At 43.1% G+C, this 25,952-nt stretch overlaps 2 protein-coding genes, 1 long non-coding RNA gene and 1 pseudogene across 7 annotated transcripts in view; 3 read left to right on the forward strand and 1 right to left on the reverse strand.

Moving 5' to 3' along the window:
• The window catches only part of RBM44 (RNA binding motif protein 44), a 40,477-nt gene extending 24,647 nt beyond the window's left edge, over positions 1 to 15,830 (forward strand). For all 4 annotated transcript variants that reach the window (XM_077869411.1, XM_077869413.1, XM_077869412.1 and 1 more), the window contains 4 exons: positions 2,021 to 2,309; positions 5,798 to 5,943; positions 6,080 to 6,224; positions 14,840 to 15,830. In XM_077869411.1, the coding sequence (XP_077725537.1) occupies positions 2,021 to 2,309; positions 5,798 to 5,943; positions 6,080 to 6,209 (565 nt within the window). In that variant the 3' untranslated portion in view covers positions 6,210 to 6,224; positions 14,840 to 15,830. The remainder of the gene's footprint in view (positions 1 to 2,020; positions 2,310 to 5,797; positions 5,944 to 6,079; positions 6,225 to 14,839) is intronic.
• On the reverse strand, positions 884 to 25,653 carry LOC144296303 (uncharacterized). 2 transcript variants are annotated; one of them, XR_013363465.1, is made up of 3 exons: positions 24,892 to 25,653; positions 24,200 to 24,402; positions 884 to 1,158 (listed from the first exon to the last, which is right to left on the reverse strand). It is a non-coding gene; the product is annotated as an uncharacterized LOC144296303 (long non-coding RNA). The 2 variants fall into 2 exon arrangements; XR_013363466.1 differs by lacking the exon at positions 884 to 1,158 and adding an exon at positions 18,652 to 19,718.
• On the forward strand, positions 9,369 to 12,931 carry LOC144296300 (TATA box-binding protein-associated factor RNA polymerase I subunit D pseudogene; annotated as a pseudogene).
• RAMP1 (receptor activity modifying protein 1) overlaps positions 23,741 to 25,952 on the forward strand; it is a 36,602-nt gene continuing 34,390 nt past the window's right edge. Inside the window, exon 1 of the mRNA XM_077869417.1 lies at positions 23,741 to 23,856. Within this exon, the coding sequence (XP_077725543.1) occupies positions 23,805 to 23,856 (52 nt within the window). The 5' untranslated portion in view covers positions 23,741 to 23,804. The remainder of the gene's footprint in view (positions 23,857 to 25,952) is intronic.

Here is a 25,952-nt window from a genome sequence, read left to right on the forward strand (position 1 = left end):
TTAACTATTTTATCACTAATGAGGATAGCTGTTTATTTTATATATAAAAGTCTTTACCAATTAAGAAAGGGTCTTATATGGGTGCCTGGGTGGCTCAGTCTGTTGGGTGTCTGACTTTTGAATTTGGCTCAGGTCATGATCTCAGGATTGTGAGATCGAGCCTGTGTCAGGATTTGTGCTGGGTGTGGAGCCTGCTTAAGATTTTCTCTCTCTCCCTTTCCTACTTCCACCCCCCACCTCATGCTTTCTCTCAAAAAAAAAAAAAAATGCTGTGATATTGCTTTGATCATATGCTTTTTTTTTTTTAAGATTTTATTTATTTATTCATGAGAGACAGAGAGAGAGAGAGACAGGCAGAGGGAGAAGCAGGCTCTATGCAGGGAGCCCAACCTGGGACTCGATCCTGGGTCTCCAGGGTCAGGCCCTGGGCTGAAGGCAGCACTAAACTGCTGAGCCACCCGAGCTGTCCCTGCTTTTTTTATTTGACCTATTGATGTGTTGTTAATACGTCCCACTACGTTAAAGTAGTTTTGTAAGCCTTGGAAGTATTACTTGATGTGAAATACTCTTTTAGTATTTGTTGAATCCTTTTTTTAAAAAGATTTTATTTATTGGGGATCCCAGGGTGGCTCAGCAGTTTAGCGCCTGCCTTTGGCCCAGGGCGTGATCCTGGAGTCCCGTTTTATTTATTTATTCATGAGAGACGCAGAGAGAGAGGCAGAGACACAGGCAGAGGGAGAAGCAGGCTCCACACGGGGAGTCCAATGTGGGACTCGATCCTGGGACTCCAGGATCACGCCCTGGGCCAAAGGCAGGTGCTAAACTGCTGAGCCACCCAGGGATCCCATTAAATCCTTTAAAAAAAAAAAAAAAACTTGGTTTTTTTGTTTGTTTTATTTTTTGTTTTGTTTTACTATTTGAAGCATTATACAACCTGTGTGGAAGTTTAGAAAACACATTTTTTAAAAAGATTTTATTTACTTATTTTATTTAAATACTTATAAGTATTCATTTATAAGACACAGAGAGAGAGGCAGAGACAGGCAGAGGCAGAAGCAGGGTCCTCACAGGGAGCCCGATGTGGGACTCGATCCCAGGACCCCAGGATCATGACCTGAGCTGAAGGCAGACGCTCAAACACGAGCCACCCAGGAGCCCCTAGAAAACACATTTTAAAAGAAAAATACAGGAACTTACAAAAGTATATCCATAGTTGTGTCTTTTGAAAACAACTCTGTTTCAGATTTGATTTATCTCCTTCCACTGACACCTCTATGGCTGGTGATTTCAGAAGGATGACTCTTGCCTAACTTTCTCGGTCAGATGGTTATAATTCTGATTAGATTTTTCTGACTGCATTTTTGGTCCTATTTTTTCCACTACAAGGTCTTAAGGACATTATCTTACATATTCTGCCAAATGTTTTTAAAATTTGCCTTTCACATTTAAGCCTTTGATCCACCTCAGGGTTATGTTTTATATATGGAGATTAATTTTAAGTTTTTTAGAAAAAATAATCAATTATCCTAAGGCTAGTAATCTGTTACTCTGTCATATAGCAACTTTGCAAATGTTTTACATTAAATTTTAATGTGAAATTAATAGGAGAGAATTAACAAGAAATGCTGTCTTTTACTTACCATATTTGGGTTTTTTTAAAGATTTTATTTATTTGAAAAAGACAGAACAGAAACAGAGGTGGGGGGCAGAAGGAGGAGAAGAAACAGGCTCCCCGCTGAGCAGGGAGCTCGATGTGGGCTCGATCCCAGGACCCTGATATCATGACTTGAGCCAAAGTCAGACACTTAACCAGCTGAGCTACCCAAGGGCCTCTAATTTGTTTTTATTTAGTTATCCTAAATAATAAATATCCTTCCTAATCCCAAGGAAAGCATAGTAACCGTTTTATTTTTAGGGGCAGCTATTCTTGTAAAAGATATGTCTGTATCCAGTAGTTACAAAGTGAAGTGTGAGGCAATTTAGTCATTAACAACCTTTATTTTCTCCTTTTATATGTTAGATATGCATCCCTTGCTTTTAAAAAAAACATTGATGCAAAGATGGCCGTGAAAGAAATGAATGGGATAGAAATAAATGGAAAGTCAGTAAATGTGCGGCTTGTTAAAACTCCTGGAGAATATACATCACCACTTTCCTGCAAAAATGGAAATAGAGTTACTTGGAATAATTTGGAGAGAAACACCAACAAAGAAACTAACTCAGTCTCCTCTATTTCAAGATTGCCCAGAACTAGGCCAAGGCAGCTGGGATCTGAGCAAGACAATGAGTTTTTTCCTTTTGACCAGAAGGTTAGTTTTCTTGTTGGATCCCTTAAATGGTCTTTGTATAGGCCATACCGCAATAAGTAGGTTTGTAGAAAAATAACTCCAGAATCAGGGATCTTGAAGTGGGAATGAGAATGTTAATCTGTATCGTTTCTAACCTTGAGTCCACCATAACCTGTTTTTTGTATGACTTAGTTGCTCTTTGGGGAGGGGGGTGAAATAGATCTTTGTGGGCCTGGTATAGACTATTTCTTTTTACCTTTAACTAGACTCTTTGCCAGTACTTTGCAGTCTTTTTTCCTCCTTTTCTTGGACACTATTCCTATGTAAGTAGTTAGTTACACTCTCCCATCATTTTTTTTCAAAGTTGATCCTTAATTCATAATCATTAAAACCATAAAATATAGTCATTTTATTATTTTATGCCCTCAATTTTACCACATTGGAGTTTTATTTTATTTTTTTTAATTTTTATTTATTTATGATAGTCATACAGAGAGAGAGAGGCAGAGACACAGGCAGAGGGAGAAGCAGGCTCCATGCACCGGGAGCCCGATGCGGGATTCGATCCCGGGTCTCCAGGATCACGCCCTGGGCCAAAGGCAGGCGCTAAACCGCTGCGCCACCCAGGGATCCCCCTCATTGGGGTTTTAAACACTACATGGAAAATGATGAAGTTGCCCCCTTCACTCTTGTCTCCACTGCTCAGCAAAATGCCCAGGGTCCTAGAGGAATGCCACAAATTTTTTAAAAATTTACATAGAGTAAAATTCACTCCTTTTGGTATTTCTGAGTTTAGGCAATGCACATGGACGTGTAACTACCACCACAATCAGGATACAGCACGGTTCCATCATTCCATCATTCCAGAACGTTGTCTGGAATGTCTGTTTCCTGTTCTTACTTTACCTTTTCCAGAATGTCATATAAATGAATATTATGTAACCTTATTAGTCTGACAGCTTACTGCATTTGAGAGTAATCCATATTGTTTGGTAATAGCATTTCATTCCTGTTCATGTTTTGACCATTTTTATAGGGTTATGTTTTTTAGGTTTTTATTTAAATTCCAGTTAACATACAGCTAACTGGAATGGTTACAGTTAATGGTGATTCAATTCTTCCTTACATCAACTGGTACTCCTCACAACGAATGTGTCCTTTATCCCAATCCCCTGTCTAGCTCCTCACCTCCCCACTGGTAACCATCAGTTTGTTCTCTTTAGTTAAGAATCTGTTTCTTAATTTGTCTGTTTCTCTACCTTTTTCCCCCTTTGCTAATTTTTTTGTTTCTTAAATTCAACGTATGAGTGAAATCATGTGGTATGTTTTTCTCGGTCTTATTTCACTTACTGTTACACACTCTAGCTCTATCCATGTCATTTCAAATAGCAAGATTCCATTCTTTCTTATGGCTGAGTAATATTCCAGCATATATATATATCGGTATATATATATCTATACATATATGCATATATATATATCTATACACACACACACACACACACACACATATCTTCTTTCTCCATTCATCAATTCCAAAAGATGAGTAATATGATTTAAAAATGAGTAGAAGACATGAATAGACATTTTTCCAAAGATGACATCCAGATGGCCAACAGACATGTGAAAATATACCCAACATCACTTATCAGGGAAATGCAAATCAAAACCACAATGAGATACCACCTCACACATGTCGTAACGGCTAAAATCAACAACACAGCAAACAACAGATGTTGGCAAGGATGTGGAGAAAGAGGAGCCCTCTTACACTGTTGGTGGGAATGCAAGATGGTGCAGCCATTCTGGAAAAGACTATGGAGGTTTCTCAGTTAAAAATAGAAGTAACCTATCACCCAGCAAATTGCACTACTGAGTATTTACCCAAAGAATACAAAAATACTAATCCAAAGGGATACATAGACCTTGATTTTTATAGCAGCATTATTTACAATAGCCAGATTATGGCAACCACCCAAGTGTCCATCGATTGATGAATTGTTTATTATTAAGCTTTGAGAGGTTTTTAATGTTCTGAGTACACACACCTTTTATAAGATACATCCATGATTTGGGAATACTCTTTCTAACCTGTACTTAGTCTTTTCCTTCTAATACATCTTAAAAGAGTTTTTATTTTTATGAAATATAATTTATCAATCTTTTTACTTTTTAACTTGTGCTTTTAGTGTTGTATCTAAGAAATCATGGCAAAACGCATAGTCACAAAGATTTTGAGTTAATTTTTATTTAATGTATGAGCTATTAGCACTTTTCTTTTTTCAGCTTCTCAACATTTATTCATTACATTCATCTATTTAGAAAATATTTACTGTCTACAATGAAAAGCAGAGCCTGTCTCTGCTACCTACTCATTATGTGGCTGGGCAAATTACCTAATCTCTGCGTCTGAGCTTCCTCGTCTTATAATGGGAGTAAAAGTTCCTACTCCACAAATGTTGTGAGGTTTAAATGAGTTTGACACAGAAAAAAAACCTTAGAAGAGTGCCTGCCACAGAAAACGCACTCACCTAATGGTAGCTATTACTATGGTCTAGTAGTGATTTGGTTCTTTCTTGGAAATCTCATCCTTTCTGTGGTTTGAACTCACTTAAACTACTGGATCCCAAACTCGTATGTGTTCAACAGTTATTGCATGCCAATCGTATACATAAACATTCTGGGCACATTCTGGGAAAGCAGCACTGAACAACACAGCGTAGAACTCTGTGTTCTTGTATAGTGAAACCTACTAATGTTCTGATGGGAGAGAGACAGTAGTTCTGTATCTTGCCCAGTCTGTTCATCTAGACTTAAAGTCTCAGTTCTTCCTTTAGTTTTCACTTTTAAGGGATATATAGTGGTTTCATACCATTTATAGCCTACTTGCATGGTTAATGGTAATTAATTAACCATTTTAATTTTATCTGTTCAATTGGATTGTAAGATTCATAGGTGGAGGGGGTTCTGTTGTATATGACTAGTTTTCCTTCCATAATATGTAGTCCAGTTCTGGGCATATAGTTTGTATTGACTACATATTTAGTAAATAAAATTTAGAATATTTATAGTTACTATGTAAACTAGTGTTTCTCTGTCAGGTAAGAGAACTAAGCCTCCATGCTATAAGCCTAAGATATCCACTGTATGTAGTGAATTAACCCCTCTCCTGTGCACTGAGAATGGAACTAGTTATGTCCTATCTTTAGAGAAATTGAGAAAATAGTTAACACCTGTGTTCTGTGGTTCAGATAAGTAATTCCAGTTGAGAAAGGCTAATTTAGACATAGCTTCAAATATTTTGCCACTGTTAGAAAACATGTGTGACTTTTTTTTTAAATATGGCTCTGAACATGGCTCAAAAAAATCTACTTGGTATAAATAATCCCAAATCAAAGTAAATTTCGTAGGAACTTTTATTTTACCATTTGTAATTTTAAATTTTATTTTAATTAAGCCAAAGTATCTATTGGTCACTGATTTTAAGAAAACTTTAAATGTTTATTTAGGGTGTCAAGAAGAATTGTAAACAGATTGAATCAACTAAATTAATACCTGACCCACCTATTCAATTCATACCTCCAAATACACTGAATCTACGTAGCTTTACCAAAATCATGAAGAGACTGGCTGAACTACATCCAGAAGTTAGTAGGTAATGGCTGCAATTCTATTTTAAGTGGTTTTAATATTTTTATGTAAAAATATAGTTCGGTGTGATAACTTACCCATATTTAGAATGTGTTACTTTGGAAAGAACAAGTGCTTATGTGTGTTTTTCTCTCGTACAGAGAACATATTATAGATGCTCTTCAGGAAGTAAGAATAAATCATAAAGGTTTTCTGAATGGCTTATCTATTAATACTATTGTGGAAATGACTTCGTCTGTTTTGAAAAATTCTACTTCCAGTTTGGAATAAAGGAAGCAACAAGAGGTAAATCAAGTATATCTTTTATATTTAAATATTACTTTAAAATGTTAAGCTATTGATTTTTTCAAATAAAAAATAGTATTGAATTTAAGGTAACAAAATAAGTATAAAATTAAGACACAAACATACTGCATTAGTTAACTATTAATGCAAAACCATTTGCCCAAAACTTAATTGCTTAAATGACATTCATCATCCCAGAGTTTGCAGGTCAGGATTCAGGAGTGGCTTAGCCGGGTGGTTTTCCCTTAGGAACTCTTGTGATGTTGCAGTCAAGATGTTGCCTGGGCTGCAGCCATTAGAAGGCTTGGCTGAGACTGGAGGATGTGCTGCTAAGATGGCTGTTGGCCACACAGGCCTCCGTTGGGGCTGCTTAAGAGTCTTTACATTGTGGCAGCTGGCTTCCCCAGAGAGAGGGAACAATATGGAGGCTGCAGTGTCTCCATGACCTACTCACACTTCATGGTTTCTGTCACATTTTAGGTGTGAGTCATTGTATGCAATCCACACTCAAGGGGAAGGGAATTAATAAGCTCTACCTATTGCAGAAAGGTGTACCAACGAATTTGTGTATATATTTTTAATTATATGCACAAACATAGAATTCTTTGTTATAGTGAATGGAGATTTGTTTTCAGTTATTGCTATCTAGGTGGTTAAAGCCAACTTGCTATAGAGAACAGCTAGAAAAGCTGTATAAATGTAAAGAACATCTATTTAAACAAGGCACTGGAGAGCCATCCAGGTAATGATGAATTAGTGGGCCATGGGACAGAGATGAGTCTCAGGGAAATATGCCCAATATTTGGGACCACTTTTCCCCTGGTATTATTTGCAAGAGGGGTAGCTAGTTTAAGGAGTCCTTCTGATAGCACTGAAATGAGGGAGATGGGGCCTTGGTGAACTCTTAGCAATGGATTGGAACTCCAGCAGGTTGTACTCTAGTAGTAACTATGAACTAGAAACACATAGTTCCTCAGAGGGACTGTAACTCAGCATCAGAATTTATTGCCTGAGCTGGAGTGAAATGATCTACAGTTATTTCTGACATGCACCTAGCAGAAAAGAAAAATTATCTGGAATAAAGTAATATAATTTTAGGCTTCAAATTATTTTTACCAGCAATTTCACACATATTAGTTATTTTGTAAATAAGAGTGCACCATCAAAAATAACTAATACATGAAATGAGACCACATAAAGGAAAACTAGCATAAATGCTAGACAATAGAAACTGCCCACAGGGACTCCAGATATTTAAGTTATCAGACACTTAAAAGAATAAATCGATAGACTGTTTGCAAAAATGGCCATAATTACTCTCTTCCCTGCATTTGTGACCCTTTGCAATGTCATTTTGAATGCAATGTCATTTTGAAGCTCCTTTCATCAAGATGTAGAGTCTGTTTTCCCACCACTTGAATCTAGACTAGCGTTTTGATTCGCTTTGACAAGTTGTGCCATTTCCAAGTCTAGTCTTCAAGAGGACTTGATTACTCTGCTGTCTCTTGGAAATTTGCTGCAGCCACGTGAAGAAGCCCAGACAGTCTGTCAGAGGATAAAAGATTACATGGAGCATAGCCAAGGCATTCCAGCCTATAGCCAGCTGCTGGTAAACATGTGACGGAACCTGGCATAGATCAGGAGGTCAACCCACCCAACCTGGCAGCTGTCCATAGAGTCATGAGCAAGCCCAACCAAGATGAGAAAAATCCCCCATCTGCCAGCCTGTTGCTAAACTGGCAGAATTAGAAGCTTAAATAGATGGTCATTGTTTTAAGCTATGAAGTTTTGAAGATGACTTACTGCACAGCAAAAGCTAACTGATTCAGATGTATTATATTCAGGGGGACAGAAGACAAGATTGAGAATTTCAATATAGAACTGAAAATATTTTAAAAATGGAAATTCCATTAATGAAAAATAGAACAACTTAATAACTCAGTCAATAGGTTCTACAGCATTTTAGACAAATAGTTGGAAGTGAGAATTAGATAGGTCAGAAGAAACTATAGAATGAAGCACAGACATAGAAAAGGATAGAAAACAGAAGATGCGGAGTGAGAGGTATATGTGTGCAACTGAGTTTTAACAAAAAGAAGGGAAAGAAAATAGAACACAATTTTAAAAAAAAAAGATGTCTGAAACATTTTTTAAGTGTTGAGAAACATCAAGCTGCAAAGTCAATAAAACCCTTTCAGATCCCAAGCAGGAAAAATAAAAAGACATCCAGTAGACACATATGAAATGTTGTATACCAAGAAAGCACATTGGAGAATCAATGCTCAATATTTTTATTGGGGGCTGGTAACATAGGACCCACTGTCTAGCGCATACCAAAGTTCCAGACTCTAAGAAGGAAAGCAACTGTTCAACATAAGCCATATTGTTCATACAGTACAGTGAGCCACTCTTACCACTTCTGGGATTGGTGGAAACCCTTCCAAAATCCAAGTTCCTAGACTCTAGTCAAGAGCTAGCATAGCAATCAGGTCTTTCTAAGGAGAGCAGTCCCAGCTCTGCTGTGTTAACTCTCCTCCTACACATATATCAGTTGATATCAGACTTTGGTAAGTAAAGGATGCATGTTGTAATCTTTGGGGCAATCTGTAAAAGAACAATCTTTTTTTTAAAGATTTTATTTATTTACTTGAGAGAGAGCACACACATGCTCAAGAGCAGGAGTGACAGAGGGGGAGGGAGAAGCAGACTCCCCAATGACTAAGTAGAGAACCCGATGTGGGGCTCAACTCCAGAACCCCAAGATCATGATCTGAGCTGAAGGCAGACACTTAACCGACTGAGCCACCCAGGTGCCCCTAAAAGAACAATTTTTAAAGCATACACAAAATGAAGTTGGAGCCTTAACCTACATACAGAAACTAATTCAAAATGGATCAAAGACCTAAACAGAGGAGCCAAAATTATAAAACTCTTAAAACAGAGGAAAAGCTTCACAACACTGGATTTAGCAATGATTTCTTGGATATGAAAAGATAGATAAATTAGACTTCATCAAAATTAAAAATGTGCATCCAAGGACACTCTCAACAGAGGCAGCTCACAGAATGAGAGGAAGTACTGATAAGGGTCAATATCCAAAATATATAAAGAATATCTACAACTCAGCAACAATTTGAAAAGCCATAATTTTTAAATGGGAAAAAGATTTGAATAGATATTTCTCCAAAAAGATAAGCAAATAGCCAATAAGCACATAAAAATATGCTCACTATCACTCGTCATTAGGAAAATGCTATCAAAACCACAACAACACAGCACTTTGCATCCATTAGGATGGTTATTACCAGAAAACAAAAACAAAACTCACCCCCAAAACAAAAAACCCTGAACAGAAAATGACAAGTGATAGTGAAGAAACTTCATGCATTGCTGGTGGGAATACCACCACTACTATGGAAGATAGTAAGGCAGTTCCTCAAAACATTAAACATAGAATTACCGTATGATCCAGCAGTTCCACTTCTGGGTAGCTGAAAGAACTGAAAGCAGGGATACAAACAGGTAATTTGTAGACTCGTGTTCAAAGCAGCATTCATAAGAACTAAAAAAGGTGGGAGCAGTCCAAACATCCATCAGTGGATGACTAGACAAAGTGTGATATATACATACCATGGAATATTATTCAGCCTTGATGGAAATGAAATTCTGACCCATGGAGCAACATAGATGAACTTTGAAGACTGAGAGAGGTGAAATAAGCCAGTCATAAAAGCACAAATATTGCATGAAACCACTTCTACAAGGGACCTGGAGTAGTCAAATTCATAGAGAGAAAAGTAGAATGGTGATCACTGGGCTGGTGGAGGGGGAGAATGGTGTTCCTGTTTAATGGTAAGAGTTTCTGTTTAGGAAGCTGGAAGAGTTCTGGAGATCGATGATGGTGATGATTGCCAAACAGTCTGAATATACTTAATGCCAAAGAACTGTACACTTAAAAATGGTTGATTTTATGTTATGTATATTTTAGCCACAATATTTAAAAACTTACAATACCAATGCTAACATAGGGGGTATGGATTAATAAAAGTGTTTTTTAATCTACAAAAGTATGTAATAAAGGAGAGTGAAAAGAACACATTAGAATAGGCAGAGCAAATAGGAAGCACTGAGTAAGATGATGAAAGCCCAGTTATGTCAATTTTTAAATATGAATGTGAATGAACAAAAAATTTTTATGAAAGACTCATATGAGTCTTATGAAAGACTCATAAGACAATCTTATGAAAGATTGCCAGATTGGATTTTTAAAAACCAACTATAGAATATCTCCAGAAACACGTCTTAAAAATATTAGGCTATCAAAACATAAAAGGATGGAAGGATGCCTGGGGGCTCAGTCGGTGAAGCATCTCCCTTTGGCTCAGCTCATGATCCCAGGGTTCTGGGATGGAATCCTATGGGGCTCCCTGCTCAGTGGGGAGCCTGGTACTCCCTCTTCCTCTGCCCCTTCCCTGCTTGTGCTTTCTCTTTCTCTCTCTCTCTCTCTCTCTCTCTCTCTATCTCAAGTAAATAAATAAAATCTTAAAAGAAGAAGATAAAAGGATGGAAAAAGAACCATGGTATATTAATGTATTAGACAAAGTAGACTCTAAAGCAGTAAAATTACTGAAGAAATATTTAATTTACCAAGAATAACAGTTTGAAATTTGTGTGCATCTGGTAAAACATCGTGATGTATATAAAACAGATATTTCCAGAACTATCAGGAGAAATTGCCAAGTTTACAATTATAATGGGAAATTTTAACATACCTCTCTGGTAGAAGAAGCCCCCCCCCCAAAAAAAAACAGGGATAATATAAATGATTTGAACAATCCAAATAACCATCTTGACTTTCTGGACATCATATAGAATGTAAGGCACATCACAACTGCAACGTTAAGTCTCTTCAGGTCATCCGAAATGTTTACAGAGTTTGGCCATATGCTAGACTGTAATGTAAGTCTCAATAAACACTAAAGGATTGAAAAATCCTTTGTTGTCTGCTTACAATTTAAATAACGTAGGAATCCTTTCCTTCCGCGGGGTTGTTGAGAACTCTGAAGCAAACAAGTGGTGAATACAATGTGGAGAGGACTTGGGGGAGAATAAGTAACGAATTTTCCCAACCTATAATGGCATCTAATTCAGCTGTAGAAATTGACAATGAAAGTGATAATTCTTCTGGTAGCAGCTTGTTTAAGACTCAGTGTGTCCCTTACCAAAACAGGGGCAAAGAAACCCTATTAAAAAGTTTGTTCGAAAAAAAAAAAAAAAGTTTGTTCGTTCATCTGGAGGTGTTGAAGCAAGGGATTCATCTAGTGACTCCTCTTTTGAACCAAGACCCCTGACTTTAAAAGCTATTTTTGAAAGATTCAAAAAAAAGGAACGTAAAAAGAGGAAATATAAGCCAAAAGAAAGACCAAGGGGAAGACCAGAAGGAAGAAAAACCACTAGATGCTCCTGAATAAATAAGAAACAAGTTAAAGACAAAGGATCTGGGTTCCCATTTTTAGAATCTGAGAATGTAAAAACGCCATTACCATGGAGAAAGATTTTAAGCTTTGAGCAAGCGGTGGCAAGAGGATTTTTCAACTACCTTGAAAAATTGAAGTATGAATACTATCTCAAGGAATCCTTGAAACAAATGAATGTTGGTGAAGATTTAGAAAGGGAAGATTTTGACAGTCGTAGATACAAATACTTGGATGATGATGGATCTCTCTCTCCTATTGAAGAGTCAGAAACAGTGGAAGAGGCTGCAACAACTCTTGAACATGATGATGGATGTGATATCAAATTGGTGGACAATAATGAATCCATAGTAAGTTCTGAAATACCAAAGAAAATGAATCTGTATTTACAACAAGAGGACTATACTGAAGAAGCTGCGTCTAAAAAGAGAGCATAAAAATCCAAAAACATGGGACAGAGGATAGAATGGTCTGAAAAGGAAGAGATAGGAATATGAATATTAAGGCTTTTCACTTGAAAACGGTGTCTGGACTTAAAGGGCTCTAAAGAAATTGGACCTCAAAGATTACAGTGGGGAGTTTTTGAAGTATGTCCATATTCAAGTGGAGATCCAAGAAGACCTCTGGACAGTGACAGCTGTGGATTGAACAAAAGTTTGTTTTAAAAGTGCTATTTTGAAGATCATCACTCTGGCTTTGGTGGAACTATGGTGATTGGCGGCAGAAGGAATTACATGTCAAATATCTTAAATAAAAATTTTATTAACTTTGTCAAATATCTTAAATAAAAATTTTATTAACTTTGTCAAATATCTTAAATAAAAATTTATTTATTTATTAAATAAATAAATAAATAAATAAATAAATAAATAAATAACCTAGGAATCAGCCGAAGAAAGATAAATAGGGAATCACTATGTTTGGCAATAAATGTCTAAATAACCAGTGAGTGGAAGAAAAAAAAATCACATAATGAAAACTAGAACATAGATTTTAGTTAAAGGATGATAATGAAAATCCACACCAAAACCTGAGGGATGCTCTTAGAGCTTGGTAACTTGACATGGATAGCCTTAAATTCCTGTGTCATAAAAATGACACAAAATTCATGAGCAGAGTCTGTTATTCAAGAAGTTAGAAAAAAAAAAAAGTAATAGCCCCAAGGAAGTACAAGAAGTATGACAGCTACTGAAGTAAGAACAAATATACAGTAAGGATGAATAAACCCAAAAGTTGATTGTTGAAGAAATATAATAAAGTTAACAGACCCCTGATGAAACTGATAAAGCAAAAAATGTAAGAACAAGGTAAAGAATATTTTTCACAAAAGAAATATCACTACATATCTTACAGTCATGGAAGAGATGAGAGGACAGTTGTGAATGACTTTATAATATATTCAAATTTTTATGAAGTGGGCAACTTCCTAGGAAGATTCAATTTAACAAAAAAGTATAGAAAAATTTTACTAGTCTTGTATTTATTAAAGAAATTGAATCAAATAAAACTCTTCCCACAAAATAAAATTCAGGCTCAGATGGCTATATGGCTATATTAATGAATTCCTCAAACATTTAAGGAAGAAGAAATATCAGTCTTAAGGTTGTCAGAGAAATCCGTATAGTCATGATACCAAAACCAGACCAACATTACAAGAATAGAAAATTATAGAACAATTTCATGAATGTGGATGCAGAAATTCTTTTAAAAATATTAGACTGAATCCAACAATTTTTAAGAATAATACTACTTTATGGCCAAGCTGACTTTATTTCAGGAATGGAAGTTTCCTTTAACATTTGAAAATCAGTGTAACTTGCCCTGTGAAGAGAACAATGGAGGAAAATTACCTTATTTCAGTAGATGAAGAAATTGTTGATAAAATTCACCATCTATACGTGACCAAATTCTGAACAAGCAAGAAACAAAATGTCAAATCTTTTCTTCTCATGAGAACTCTCAGGGCCTTGAGACTTCATTTTACATGCAAACTAACAAGTTCGCTTGCCATAGTTTCATTAATGCTGGCAAAAGACATGAGCCTCCTGGGACAGAGACAGAGGAGTTCTTTCCCTGCAGCAGTAGCAGTAGGCAACCCAGTGAGGACCAGGTGATGCCACACATACAGCGGTTATGTTACAGGAAGAACTGCAAGCTTAGGGAACCCAAATATTTTAGTATGGGCTGCAGGCAAACCGGCCAGGCCTTCGCCATGGAGGGAGATATCTGTATTATACTGGACATCTTTGTTTTCAAAATAATAAATTTCATGTAGCAGGAATTCATGAATAAACCAGTTCGTGAGTCTATCTGTATGATACTAGCTGAGATACTTCATAGGGAATAGAACAGATTTTTTTTTTTTTTGTTCACGACATTGCCACATTTTTACCACGACGATACCCGGTTTTCTCTGTTGAAACAGTCTGAATAGTTCTCTGTGGATATGATATCTGGTGGCCTGTTTGTTTTGATGCAGTAGTGTTTAGTGATACACTTCGTCAAGGGATAGAATTTAAATGAGTATTTTTGATATTCGTAAACATGAAAAATAAGTTAAATGTCGATTGGTTTAGTAGCAGAGTGCCCTGATAAGTAACTACAGTAGTCCCTCCCTGCTTCTCTTCCGGGGATACCTTCCAAGATCCCCGGTGGGTGCCTGAAACCACAGATTGTACCAAACCCTACATGTATGCTGTGCTTTTTCCTGTACACACAAACCTGTGATAGTTTAATCCGCAAAGTAGGCACAGTAAGAGAGTAACAACAACCACCAATAATAAAACAGTTACAACAACATAGTGTAATAAAGGTCATGTGAATGTGGTGTGTCTCTGAAATCACACTGTGCCTAGCCTCCTTGTGGTGGTGTGTGATGGTAAAATGCCCCCGTGATGAGACGAGATGAGGGAGGTAGGTGACGTGGCGGTAGGTGACCACTGATGACCTCCTGACAGGACCTGAGACGGAAGGTCGTCTGCTTCTGCTCCTGGGCCCTGGTGGACCTCGGGTGATGAAGCCTCGGGAAGTAAGAGTGCAGAGAAGGGGGGACTTCTATAGATCTTTCTGTGGAATATTGGAGTTAGTATAATCAATATGTTTTATGATTGATTTCTCCTTTCTTTTTCTTGATCTATATAGACTTTCCTTGGAAAGGACGAGTTCCCTCCTACAGAGAATGTTCTGCAACACTTAGGAAAAAGTTGTGGTAATAGCAAGGTGATGTGATTAAATAGGCTTATCAATAAGTGGATTTAGCTGCAGATATTCTACTTTATAGCCGCCTCTTCACATCTAGCAGCCGTTGTTTCTACATTATAACAATCTTCTCTATATTAAAAAGATAATTTTAATGTTTATGAGCTTCATATTTCAGACTTATTATTTAGAGACTTCAAGCTGCATATTTTGGATTAGAGAAAATGGTCGTGTCTGTTTTTAAAATTAGTGACCAAGAGAAGGTTTATTGTTCGAGTCCATGAAATAATTTCTGCACATGAAGAATATAATTTACCTGAACCTCTTTGTTTCAGTTTTCAGTTGTCTTAAGACTCTTAGATTGGACCACAGGATAACATAAATAAACAATTTGATTTCATAGACACATAATATCTTGGAATGTGTATATTTTTAAACTTCCAAGATAATTAAAGTAATGCTGTGATATATATTTTTTTGTTTTGTTTTGTTTTGTTTTGTTTTTTTATGCTGTGATATATTTAAAGCATTTTTTACTTCAGTATAAAACATTTGGATGTATTTTCCCTATTTTCACTAGGAAGAGGAACCCTTCTGTGCTTTGGTAAAGCACTTAAATTTAAATAGTCACCACGTTGCTTATTTTTGTTTTGTACCAAGCTCTGCTTTGGTAGGTTAAAGTGTAAATAACAACAATTTTCCAAGACTAATTGTATGTCCTATAAATTTCTTTAATGGTTTACTTTTTAAAAGTCACATACTGTTTAAAGTTGCAGCTTTACCAATATTAAGATGAACATTTAAATATGTGTTTTCTTCAACTGTTTAAAATGTTGAAAGCATTCAGGAGTTGGTATCGCTTGATTAAAAGTTACTCCTCATTTAACATTTATATTTGATGTATTTGCATTTAATAAAGGCAGAATTTATAGTACCATTGTAAATGTAATACCTTCTGCAGGTTTGATGGCATTTCCAAGTGTGAATGAGCCTCCGGGTGTTTATGTGGAATACCCGTGGATGGGAAGGCTAACCAGCAAACTACTGGATATCAAAAGTTTCTTCCTTTAAGGGACTTTGGGTTTTTATTTCATAGATTACTTTATCACCAGGTATTGGCAGAATCACCCTACATGTCTGCCAGGAATTGGGTTCCAGGATACAAAAGAATAATTTGAAAGGGTTCTTAAATGAGACTTGAGAATCATTGCTTTTGGCCAGATATCAAATTAATAGAATCCGAGAATTGTGGAGATTGTTTCCCATATGTTAAGTTGTATGGTTATTCGTGTTAAAAGGCTGCATTCGGAGTTAAGGTTGAATCAAGTTGAAATAGGGACTAGACCTCATTTTCAACATGCTGGCAACAGTAAGGAGTGTACTCCTAGTCATCTGTTTCCAAACAGCCCTGCTGAAGCGGAATTGCCTTTTAGAATACAAAGAGACCAAGTTACTGCATTCAATTTGGAGGAAAATATAGAAGGGATCATTTGAGATTATAATTTTCAGGGTTTTTAAAAAAATAAATATGTCCTGTTCAAAGACTAAAGGGAAAGCTCAGATGACATTTATAGATCAAAAAGTTATGACCAGTAACTGATGACTGTTGTGAAGCCTCCCAAAGTAAATGTAACAACTGGAGTCACTGGTGCATCTTTTGGAACAACAAGTGAAAAATCAATATTTATCTTACTTGCTAAAATCTCTAATTTGACATTAGTTAATTATGTAAAACTCTTGTAGAATTCAAAAGACTGTTTAAATTGCCCAAGTTTTCAAAGATCTCAAACTAGCCAAGTTTCAGATAATTTTGGCATTCTTGTATTATTGGTCAGAATCACTTTTCTTTCAGACTGTGGTAATTGGGATGACCAAGAGTGCTTTAGCTATGTCAACTAGAATATACAAATAATTATGTTTGGAGACCATCAGAGGCCTGGAATGTTGCAGATGCCCTAGGATTATCACCAGAACCTCCCAGTGGGCTGTCTGACGCCAGTGTCGATTCTGGTCAAGGAAGATGATGTGTGTAAGTGAGAAGCCCAGTATAATCAGTAGTTTCTTTTTAAAGGAATAGTTCTCCAGCCAGGGTTCTATGTCTATTAATTTTGCGGCTTTTTCACTGTTATATCATTGTTACTTATCAGGTATTTACCTGGCACATAAAATGCTTAATAAGTATTAGTTCCTGTGGTCAGCAGAGTAGTGAGCCCCAAGGCTGTCCTGTCCTCATCCCCCAAAACATGTGAATGTGCCACTTGGCAAAGGGAATTAGGATTGCAGAAGTAAGTAAGATTGCTAAACAGCTGACCTGGAAGATGATCCTGGGTCATCTTGGTGGGCAAAAGAGAAAATCAGGGAAATAGCCTTTCTAGAAGCATCTTTACCTGCTCTTGCTGGCTTTGAAGATGGATAAAGGGAGCCAGGAGCCAAGGAAGGAGGGTAGCCTCTAGAAGCTGGAGAAAGCAAGGAAACAGGTTGTTCCCTAGAGCCACCAGAAGGAATGTAGCCCTCCCTGCTGACATCTTGATTTTAGCCTAGTGAGACCTATGTTGGACCTCAGATCTCCAGAAGAATAAGATAATAAATTTGTTTGAATCACCAAATCTGTGGTAATGTGTTGTATCAGCAATAGGAAGCCAATACGGCTGTAATTGTCACCTCTAGAAAACTGTCAGGAACTGTGTAAGATTGCTTTCAGGTTCCATGTGTCTTTGCCTAAGTTTTTACTATTGGAGGGAAAGCAGTTGTGCGTGAGCTGTGAGTGCTATAAAACTCCTCAGCTGCTATTATTTATGTAGAACTTATATCTTAATAACAGCATGAAGTTAGGGCTGATAGTAACAGTCTCCCGACACCAGAGAATCTCGTTATTGTACAATGAGTGCCATAAATGACTTTGCATTCATTGCCAGGAAGCTGAAAGCCTCATAGTGAACTGTTTAAGAATGCAGGCCCTGAAGCCAGGTTTCCTGGGTTCAGATTCCTGCCCCAACTCCATTAGCTGTTTAGCCTTGATCAAGGGAAGTAATCTCCCTGTGCCTCGGTTGTCTGGTGTGTAAAATGGAGGTGAGTGTCTTCCCCCGTAGGGATGGCACAAAGTGAAACACAGTCCTTGTTACAATAAAACAAGCATTCAGTCGGTGTGCTGCTGATGGTGATGCTGTCAGCTAGTGGGGTGCTATGGTGCTGCTTTTTGTGTAGTAGCTTTACTCTGGCTTTGCTGTATCTCCTGCTGCTTTATTTTCATTTTGCTTTCTTGATTTATGTTTATTCTCTTCTATGAGCATCTGTAACCTGCCTCAATATGTCTTAGGATGAAGCAGGCCATAAGTTAGCATATTAGTGAGAGGATACTCCACTACAAATCATAAAAATACAAGTCTATCACAAAAGCAAAAAAAGAAAGGAAAAGAAAATCAGCTTATAATTGACAACTCCAGGAATGAATTCAGGCGTGGCTGGATCTAGAGGCCTCTGCCTTCATACCTCTCTCTCTCTCTATCACACACACAATCTTGAAATAATTAAGAATGGTTGTAGCGTTCAAGAACTTCTGGGAAACAGGCACATGGGCAGTGCTCAGAATGAGTACTTGGTAAACAGCTGTTTGACTTTTTATCAGCACTTAGACTTACAGAGAAGTCGTGGAAATAGTACAGAGTTCACATGTGCCCTTCATTGAGCTTCCTCTGGGTTAACAATTTATTAACCATAGCAAAATTATCAAAACCAGGACATTAACATTGGCCCAACGTTCCTGACACAGATCTTACTCAGATTTCACGAGCGTTTGCCCCTCGTGTTCTTTTTCTGCTTCAGGACCCAATCCAGTATTCCACGTTGCATTCTGATGTTTCCTGTATCCTTTCTAGTCTATATCAGTTCCTAAGTTTTTTCTTGTCTTTCATGGCCTTGATGCTTTTGATGACTGTTGACTGGCTACTTGGTAGAATGCCTCTTGATTACAGTTAACCAGCTGTTTTCTCCCGACTCGACTGAGGTGATGCATTTTTTGAAGAGTACCACGGAAGTGCTGTGTCATCAGAATCTCGTGTGGGGGTACCTGATAGGTCTACAGGTCATGTCCTTCACTTGGTAGTGGTGGCCTCAGCTGCGTTTCTCCACTGTGAAGTCACCAAGTTTCCTTTGCCACTGAGGGAGATCTTTGATAGTATGAAAACCCCTGTTTCTCCTAAAACTTTTGTTCACTGGTTTTAGCATCCATCAGCAGAGCCTGCCTGAAATGAACAGTCTCGTGGTGTTTGTCTCATGGTTGTGTATGTCTTTCATTCCATTTATGTTTATACTCAGAATTTACCTGTAAGGAAAAGCTGTCCTTCTACACCATTTATTTAGTTAAATATTTATATCCATGTGAACTCACTGATGTTTACTTGGTCTGTGAGTTAAAGTACAATACTGTCATCTCTTACTTCATTACTCAGATTATTCCATAAGTAATTGGGAGCCGTCGGCCCTTAGAGATGAGCTTTGTTAGGTTGGGTTCTGTCTCTCTGAAAACCGCCATCCTTTCTCAAGAGTTTGGCACCACAGGGCATGTTAGGCTCACCTTGTATTGTCCTGCCCTGGAATCAGCCTCTTCTCCAACACACTCCACTTTCTTTTACTGGAGAATGCTATACAGAAGCCAAGATCGGGTCAGCACGGGTGCTCACTGCTGTCGGAGTTGGCCTCAGGCCCTGTCCGCAGACAGAGCCAGGAAACGGGCGTATCTGTGAGTCCATGCACACAGACTCACCTCGATGTGCTCATTCCTGGTATACACCTGAAGGCATCACAGCATTTCCAGACCACGGCCCTGTGAGAAGTACAGCATTTGCATACAGTGTCTTTAGCCTCACATTGCGCAATGAAAATATTGACTTTTCCAAATTTACTCAGGTGCGTTTCTTATTCCTGATCCCCTCCAGTGTGTGGTTATGTTATGCATTTGTAATAGCGTCTCACAGAGGGTGGTGGGTCCTCAGTTCATGTGTGTGAAATCTTACCTCATTTTCTGCGGTAGCTCTGGATAGATTGGCTTTTCTCTTATCAATGTATATGGTATAGGGATATTTGGAAAATTGTTTTTATTTCTTGGACTGTTTTATGGACATTACGATTTAATCTTAGGGCCTTCGCCAGCCTCCCTCTCTTGCCCCCCACCCCCCTGTTCTCAAGCTCCATTGGCTCACTGAGGGCGGATGAGGTGCAAGAGATCACACACTGGCATTTGGTGACTTTCCTCTAAGTTATTTTGCAGCTCTAAAATTCTCCGAGTGATGCTGCCAACGGAGTTTTTACGCAGAATTTACTTTTCACTTGTTTTTTGTTTGTTTTTGGGGAGAGCATTTTGGGAAATCAGAAACTATGCAAGCACTTCTCAGCCACTTCAAAGTCCCAAGTGTTGGGGTTTTACCAGCAGGATTTCCTTGGGAGATTTGAAAAACTAAAGCTTGATGAAGCTAAGTGCTCCTGAGATACAGCTGTTTTTGTTTAATGCCTTACAATCGTACTACGCAAACAAATCCCAGAACTCAGTTGTTACTGCTTACAAACGTAACATTGGAACCACTCATTCATCACTGATGACTAAAACCTAACCACTAAAAGGCTAGGCTAGTGGTGAGGACACCAGCAAAATCTTCCCTTGTTTTTATCAGCAAATCATTTAAAACCTCTACAGAACTTTTGTTGGTTTTTCTCTTCCAGTACTTAACGCTGCCGCTCCATCCCCGTGTGGTTGGCCCTGTTTCCCCTGAGAACTCTCCTGGCATCTGGATCTGTTCCTCGGTGTGTAATGTGCTTGTCTGGCTGCTTCTAAGATTTTTTCTTTATTACTGATGTCGAGCACCTCGGTTGTGATGTGCCTTGGTGTATTTTCTTCTCCATGATTCTTGTGCTTGCGGTCCATCCATGTCCTTGGATGTGTAGGTTCACAGAACAGCTTCCACCAAGTAGTTCACGTGTTCCTGTCCGGCAGGACTCCCAGTCACTCATGCAGTTGCCTTAGGGTTCCCTGGTGCATCGTTCCTTTTTTTTTTTTTTTTTTAAGATTTTATTTATTTATTCATGAGACAGAGAGAGGCAGAGACAGAGGCAGAGAGAGAGAAGCAGGCTCCATACAGGGAGCCCGACGCGGGTCTCGATCCCGGGTCTCCAGGATCAGGCCCTGGGCCAAAGGTGGTGCTAAACCGCTGCACCACCCGGGGTGCCCTGTTCTTTAAGTGTCTGTTCTTGGAAATCGTTGGGTTTTGTCTGTCCTTGCAGGCGCTGCGAGGTGGCCCCAGGGCAGCCCGGGTGGCTTTTCCTGCCTACCAAGGGTACCCTGCTGGTTACTGGCAGACACTCTGCTCACCCCCAGACTGGTGGGAGGCGCCATGTGCCCCTTGGTTGTTGCAGCCTGTGCCTCCCTGGGTGCTTCTCTGCCTCGGGTGGCAGCCTCGCGTGCCAGTGTCCGTGGGCATCAGGCTGAGGCTTGGCTGACGCCCCGCAGACCTGGCGCTAGGCTGGAGCCTGAGCCCCGCCACCCTGGGGCCTTGGTTCTGCGTCTCCGCAATGTGGCCAGCAGTGCTTGGGCTCCCGCCGCCCCAAGGTCTGGAAGCTCCAGCCCAAGCCGTTGGGCCTACCTCACTGTCCCCGCGTGCTCCAGCATGACAGCTGTGGCGTCGGCCCCATCCCGTGTCCTGGGTTGGGGGGTACATCCAGTCCCAGTCACTTCGTCGCAGCTGGAAGCAGAGGCCTTGTTCTGCTGATTTTGAATCTAGTAAGTTGAGCAGTTCTCAGTGCGCCGTGGAGCTGGTGCCTTCAGGTCGCCCGCGGCTGTCGCTCAGCTCTCCGTCGTGCATCCTCCCGAGCGCCCCCTGCCACCACTTAGAAGCGCTAACTGTTGCACAGACTTTAGCCAGGGCAGAGCCCCGACTCCGTGGTGTGGCAGCGGGGCAGGTGTCCCCTTGCGGGGGAGGGAGCCTGCAGTAGTTACTGGGTGTCCCTCACCCAGACCGGTGGGGCCGCGGGCCACAGGGTGGCGGCTGCACACACAGGCCAGCGCACACGCCTGCACGCACGCACACACTGGGGCACTCTCAATGGTGAACCTGCGAAGTACCTGAACCGACAGGGCACTCATCTGTTGGGGGCACGTGAGGGCACACGGAGAGGGGACACGGCGTGGTGCCCCACCCTGACCTCGCATCCTCTCCGGGCGGTGGAGGTGCAAAGACAAAATGTTGCCAGAAAACGCCTCGTGCTCAGCCTGAGGGTGACAGTGCGGGAGCCCCCAAGAGGTCTCGGAGAAGCAGGCGAGCCGAGTGCAGGGCAAGTCTGATGAGTGGGGGAGCCCCTGTCCCTCACGGCGGCCGCGGGCCGAGACGTCGTCCTACGGGACAGCAGAGCCCAGGGCCCAGCCATCTCCGCGGCTCCCGCCCGGCCTCGGAAGCCCAAGTGAGGGGCCCGCGCGTCCTGGGGGCTCCTGCCTGTGAAGTGAAGGGGGCGGCGGCCGGGAGAGCCCGAGCCCTCCCGCCCCCGCGGCGCAGCGGGCCTGGAGCGGGGGCGACAGCAGGTGGCTCCGCTGCCTCCACCCGCCAGCCGCCCTGGGCTGCAGGCCCTGCCCCCGCGCCCGTGAGCCTCGGGCGGCTTCTGAGCGCTCCCCTTGCCCTGGGGCGTCGGAGGCGGCGCCCGCGCGGGGGAGGCCCGGCCACCCGGAGAGCTTCACCGCCGCGGGGCCCTGCGTGCACCCGGGGAGCCCTTCTCCTTCCTCCCGCGACACCCCCGAGGTCTCCGGGCGCCCGCAAGCCCAGGTGGCCGCGCCCCGGGCAGGGGCAACGTCTCCTCCACTCCAGAGGCGAGGGGCCTCTCCGGCCGCCTGCAGTCCCCGGGGCACCCGCCGTGCCCGCCCCTGGGTCCGCGCACTCAGCCGGCTCTCCCGGGGCGGCCTTTCCTGACTAGCTCGGGGCTGCGTCTGCCCCCGCGGGAGCCCCGGGGTCCGCCCCTCGGGGGAGAGCCGAGCGGACGGTGGTCCTGGCCGCGGAGCTGACCCCGGGCAAGGAGACGAAGAGGACGGCGCTCGGGCTCGCACTCAGCTGCCCGGTCGCGGAGAGCCTCCCTGCTGGGCCACGGCGGCGCGGGCCTCCCGGAGCTCGAGCCCGGTGCGCGCCCCGCCGGGAGGGCCCGCGACCCCCAGCTCGCTCTGCGCCTGCCCGCGGCTCGCCCCACCCCGCAGGTGCCCGCCCACCACCATCACCGCCGCCCCCGCAGGTGCCCGCCCACCACCATCACCGCCGCCCCCCCCCCGCAGGTGCCCGCCCACCACCATCACCACCATCACCCCCACCCCATCACCGCCCCCCCCAGACGCCCGCCCACCACCATCACCACCATCAGCCCCACCCCATCACCCCCACCCCCGCAGGTGCCCTCCCACCACCATCACCGCCGCCCCCGCAGGTGCCCGCCCACCACCATCACCGCCCCCCCCCCCGCAGGTGCCCGCCCACCACCATCACCGCCCCCCCTTGCAGGTGCCCGCCCACCACCATCACCACCATCACCCCCACCCCATCACCCCCACCCCCGCAGGTGCCCTCCCACCACCATCACCTCCCCCCCCCCCCCGCAGGTGCCCGCCCACCACCATCACCGCCCTCCCCCGCAGGTGCCCGCCCACAACCATCACCACCATCACCCCCACCCCATCACCCCCCCCCCCCGCCCGCAGGTGCCCGCCCAGAGGTCCTCCCGCGGGGCCGCCCCTGGAGACCCGCCCCCCCCCCCGCCGCCCCCCCATCCGCGGTGGGCAGGGCCTTGCGCGCGCCTCCGCTCCCCGCCGCGCCCGCGCCCGCGCCCGCCCCCGCCCCCGGCGCCGCGGCGGCTCAGTGCTGCAGGCGGCCCGGCTCCGCTGCGCGCCATGGCTCGGAGCCTGCGCGGCCTCCCGCGACGCAGCGTCTGGCTGCTGCTGGGTGAGTAGGGCCGGGGTCGCTGGCGGCGAGGGCGAGGGCGAGGGCGAGGGCGAGGGGCGAGGGCAGGCCGGGGCTGCCGGGGCACCGCGCCTCCCCCCGCGCCCGGGAGCGCACCGGCCCGCACCTGTGCCCCCGCCGCGCCCCGACCCCGGGCAGCAGGCACCTTGGGGCGCAGCGCGGGGACGGGTGCGGGCCCCCCCGCTCAGGGGCTGGCAAGCGGTCGCACGCAGCTGCGGACCTGGATCGGGCCCCCAGGAGTGTCTGCAAAAAGCAGAGCAGCCTCCAAGCCTGTTTGCTTGTGAGCTCGGGCCTCCGGCTGGTAGAAATTCAGGGAGGGACTCACCCTCGGTGAGGAGGCTTTCTGCTTGGAGACGGGCTGTAAACCGGGACCCACACGGGGACCCACACCGGGACCCGGGGCAGCAGGGACCTGCACCGACTTCGCCTGATTGACGGCGAAATTGTCCTCACGGCTCTCCTGTCGCAGTGCCGAGAAATCTTTCCAAACCGCTCCGGCCGCTGGATCCATCTCCTGTGTGTAGGGCCCTTGAGGAGAGGAATCCAGCAGCCCCGGGATCAGGGGGGTCAGCCTGCGGCTGCTTCCTGCACCTGTGGGCTCTCCCGGAACAGGTGATGTCGGGCAGAAGCACCTGCAATGCAGGTCCCCCCCCCCCCAGTGCTGCTGCTGGTGGAGGGTGACCCCTGCGCTGGCTCCTGGGGGCAGCAGGGCAGATGGCCCGGGGCCACCCGAGGACCTGGGCCCGCAGGGCAGGCCGGCCAGCCAGGCTCGGCAGGAAACCCTTCGCATCTGCTGGCCCCGTAACGACTGATCTTGCCTCTTAAAATGTTTGGCTGAAATTCTGCATAAAGCAAAATCTTAAAATAGTATTGTCTCCTTTTGTTGTTAGGATCCCTTTGGCTTGACGTGGGATTTACTGTGTTAACCTCCTAAGAAATGAACATTTCTCTGCTAACAGGGCAGGGAGCTGCCTTGTGTCATTTTTTTTTTTTAAACATAACTGACCAAATACATACTCTTTGCTGGTGTCCGGAGGCTGCACCTTCTAAAGCCTGTGTAAATAAACACCACGTCATGAGAATATATAAAGACCTTCCTTGTTGACCGGGAAAATAACCCACATTCTGGTGGAAGTCCAAAGTCCGATAATCTTAACATTAGTCTGAGGAGTCTGGCTAATGTGATAGCTTTATTTTTATTTTTATTTTTTTCCAAATAAACACCACTCTTACGAGGCTATCAGTAAACTAATGTCATCAGAGCCCAGCAGTAATTAGTAGAATTGTGGCGCACGCAGTGTTTTCTTCCCGAGTTGTTCATAGGAGCCAGATCTCCTTGGCAGTGCAGATTTTGCTACCCAAAATAGCAAAGTGGAATTTCTTTTTTCTTTTTTTTTTTTTTTTTCAAGTGTGCAAGTCCATAGGTTCAAGAACTTATCTGTAACAGTTTTACAATGAGGCTCTTGTAAACCTGGGCTTTGTGCATATTCTTCTGTTCACGGAAGACTCTGAAATGACCGCATGCATCTTATAAACTCCGTATATAGCCACTGAAAAGTTTTTTTCTCCATCAGAAAAAAAAAAAAAAAAAAAGGCTGTTTCCAGAGGACCGGGGTGATTCTGTGATGGCCAGGTCTGTTGTAAACTCTTGTCGGGAGCCCGCCCCCCACTCAGGTGCGCTGGCTGACGCTGCCTCCTATGAGCTGTCGCCTGGCCCCGGGGACACGCGCCTCCCCCGCATGCTGGGGGCGTCTAGGCTGTTCTTGCGAGGCCGCTGTGTCTACTGAGACACGGGACTCTGCATCACGCACGTGTAACTGTGTGGGACCGACGGGGATGTCATGGGAAACGCAGCGCATGTGACTTCAGACGGCGGTGCTGGTTTCAATCTGGAGGCTGGTCTCACCCTGGAATCCAGATCCGAAGGATTCTTATTTGCTCGTCATCTCGGGGTGTTTGTTTGCATTCCCTGGGTATTCCCCTGCACGGAGAAATTTCTGGGGTTTTGTCTCCCTTCCACAGACGCTTGCCGGTCAGTCGTAGGCCAGAGCTGCTGAGAGACGCTTATGTCCACGCTG

Source organism: Canis aureus, chromosome 24 (assembly GCF_053574225.1).
Source record: "Canis aureus isolate CA01 chromosome 24, VMU_Caureus_v.1.0, whole genome shotgun sequence".
Classification (NCBI taxonomy): domain Eukaryota; kingdom Metazoa; phylum Chordata; class Mammalia; order Carnivora; family Canidae; genus Canis; species Canis aureus.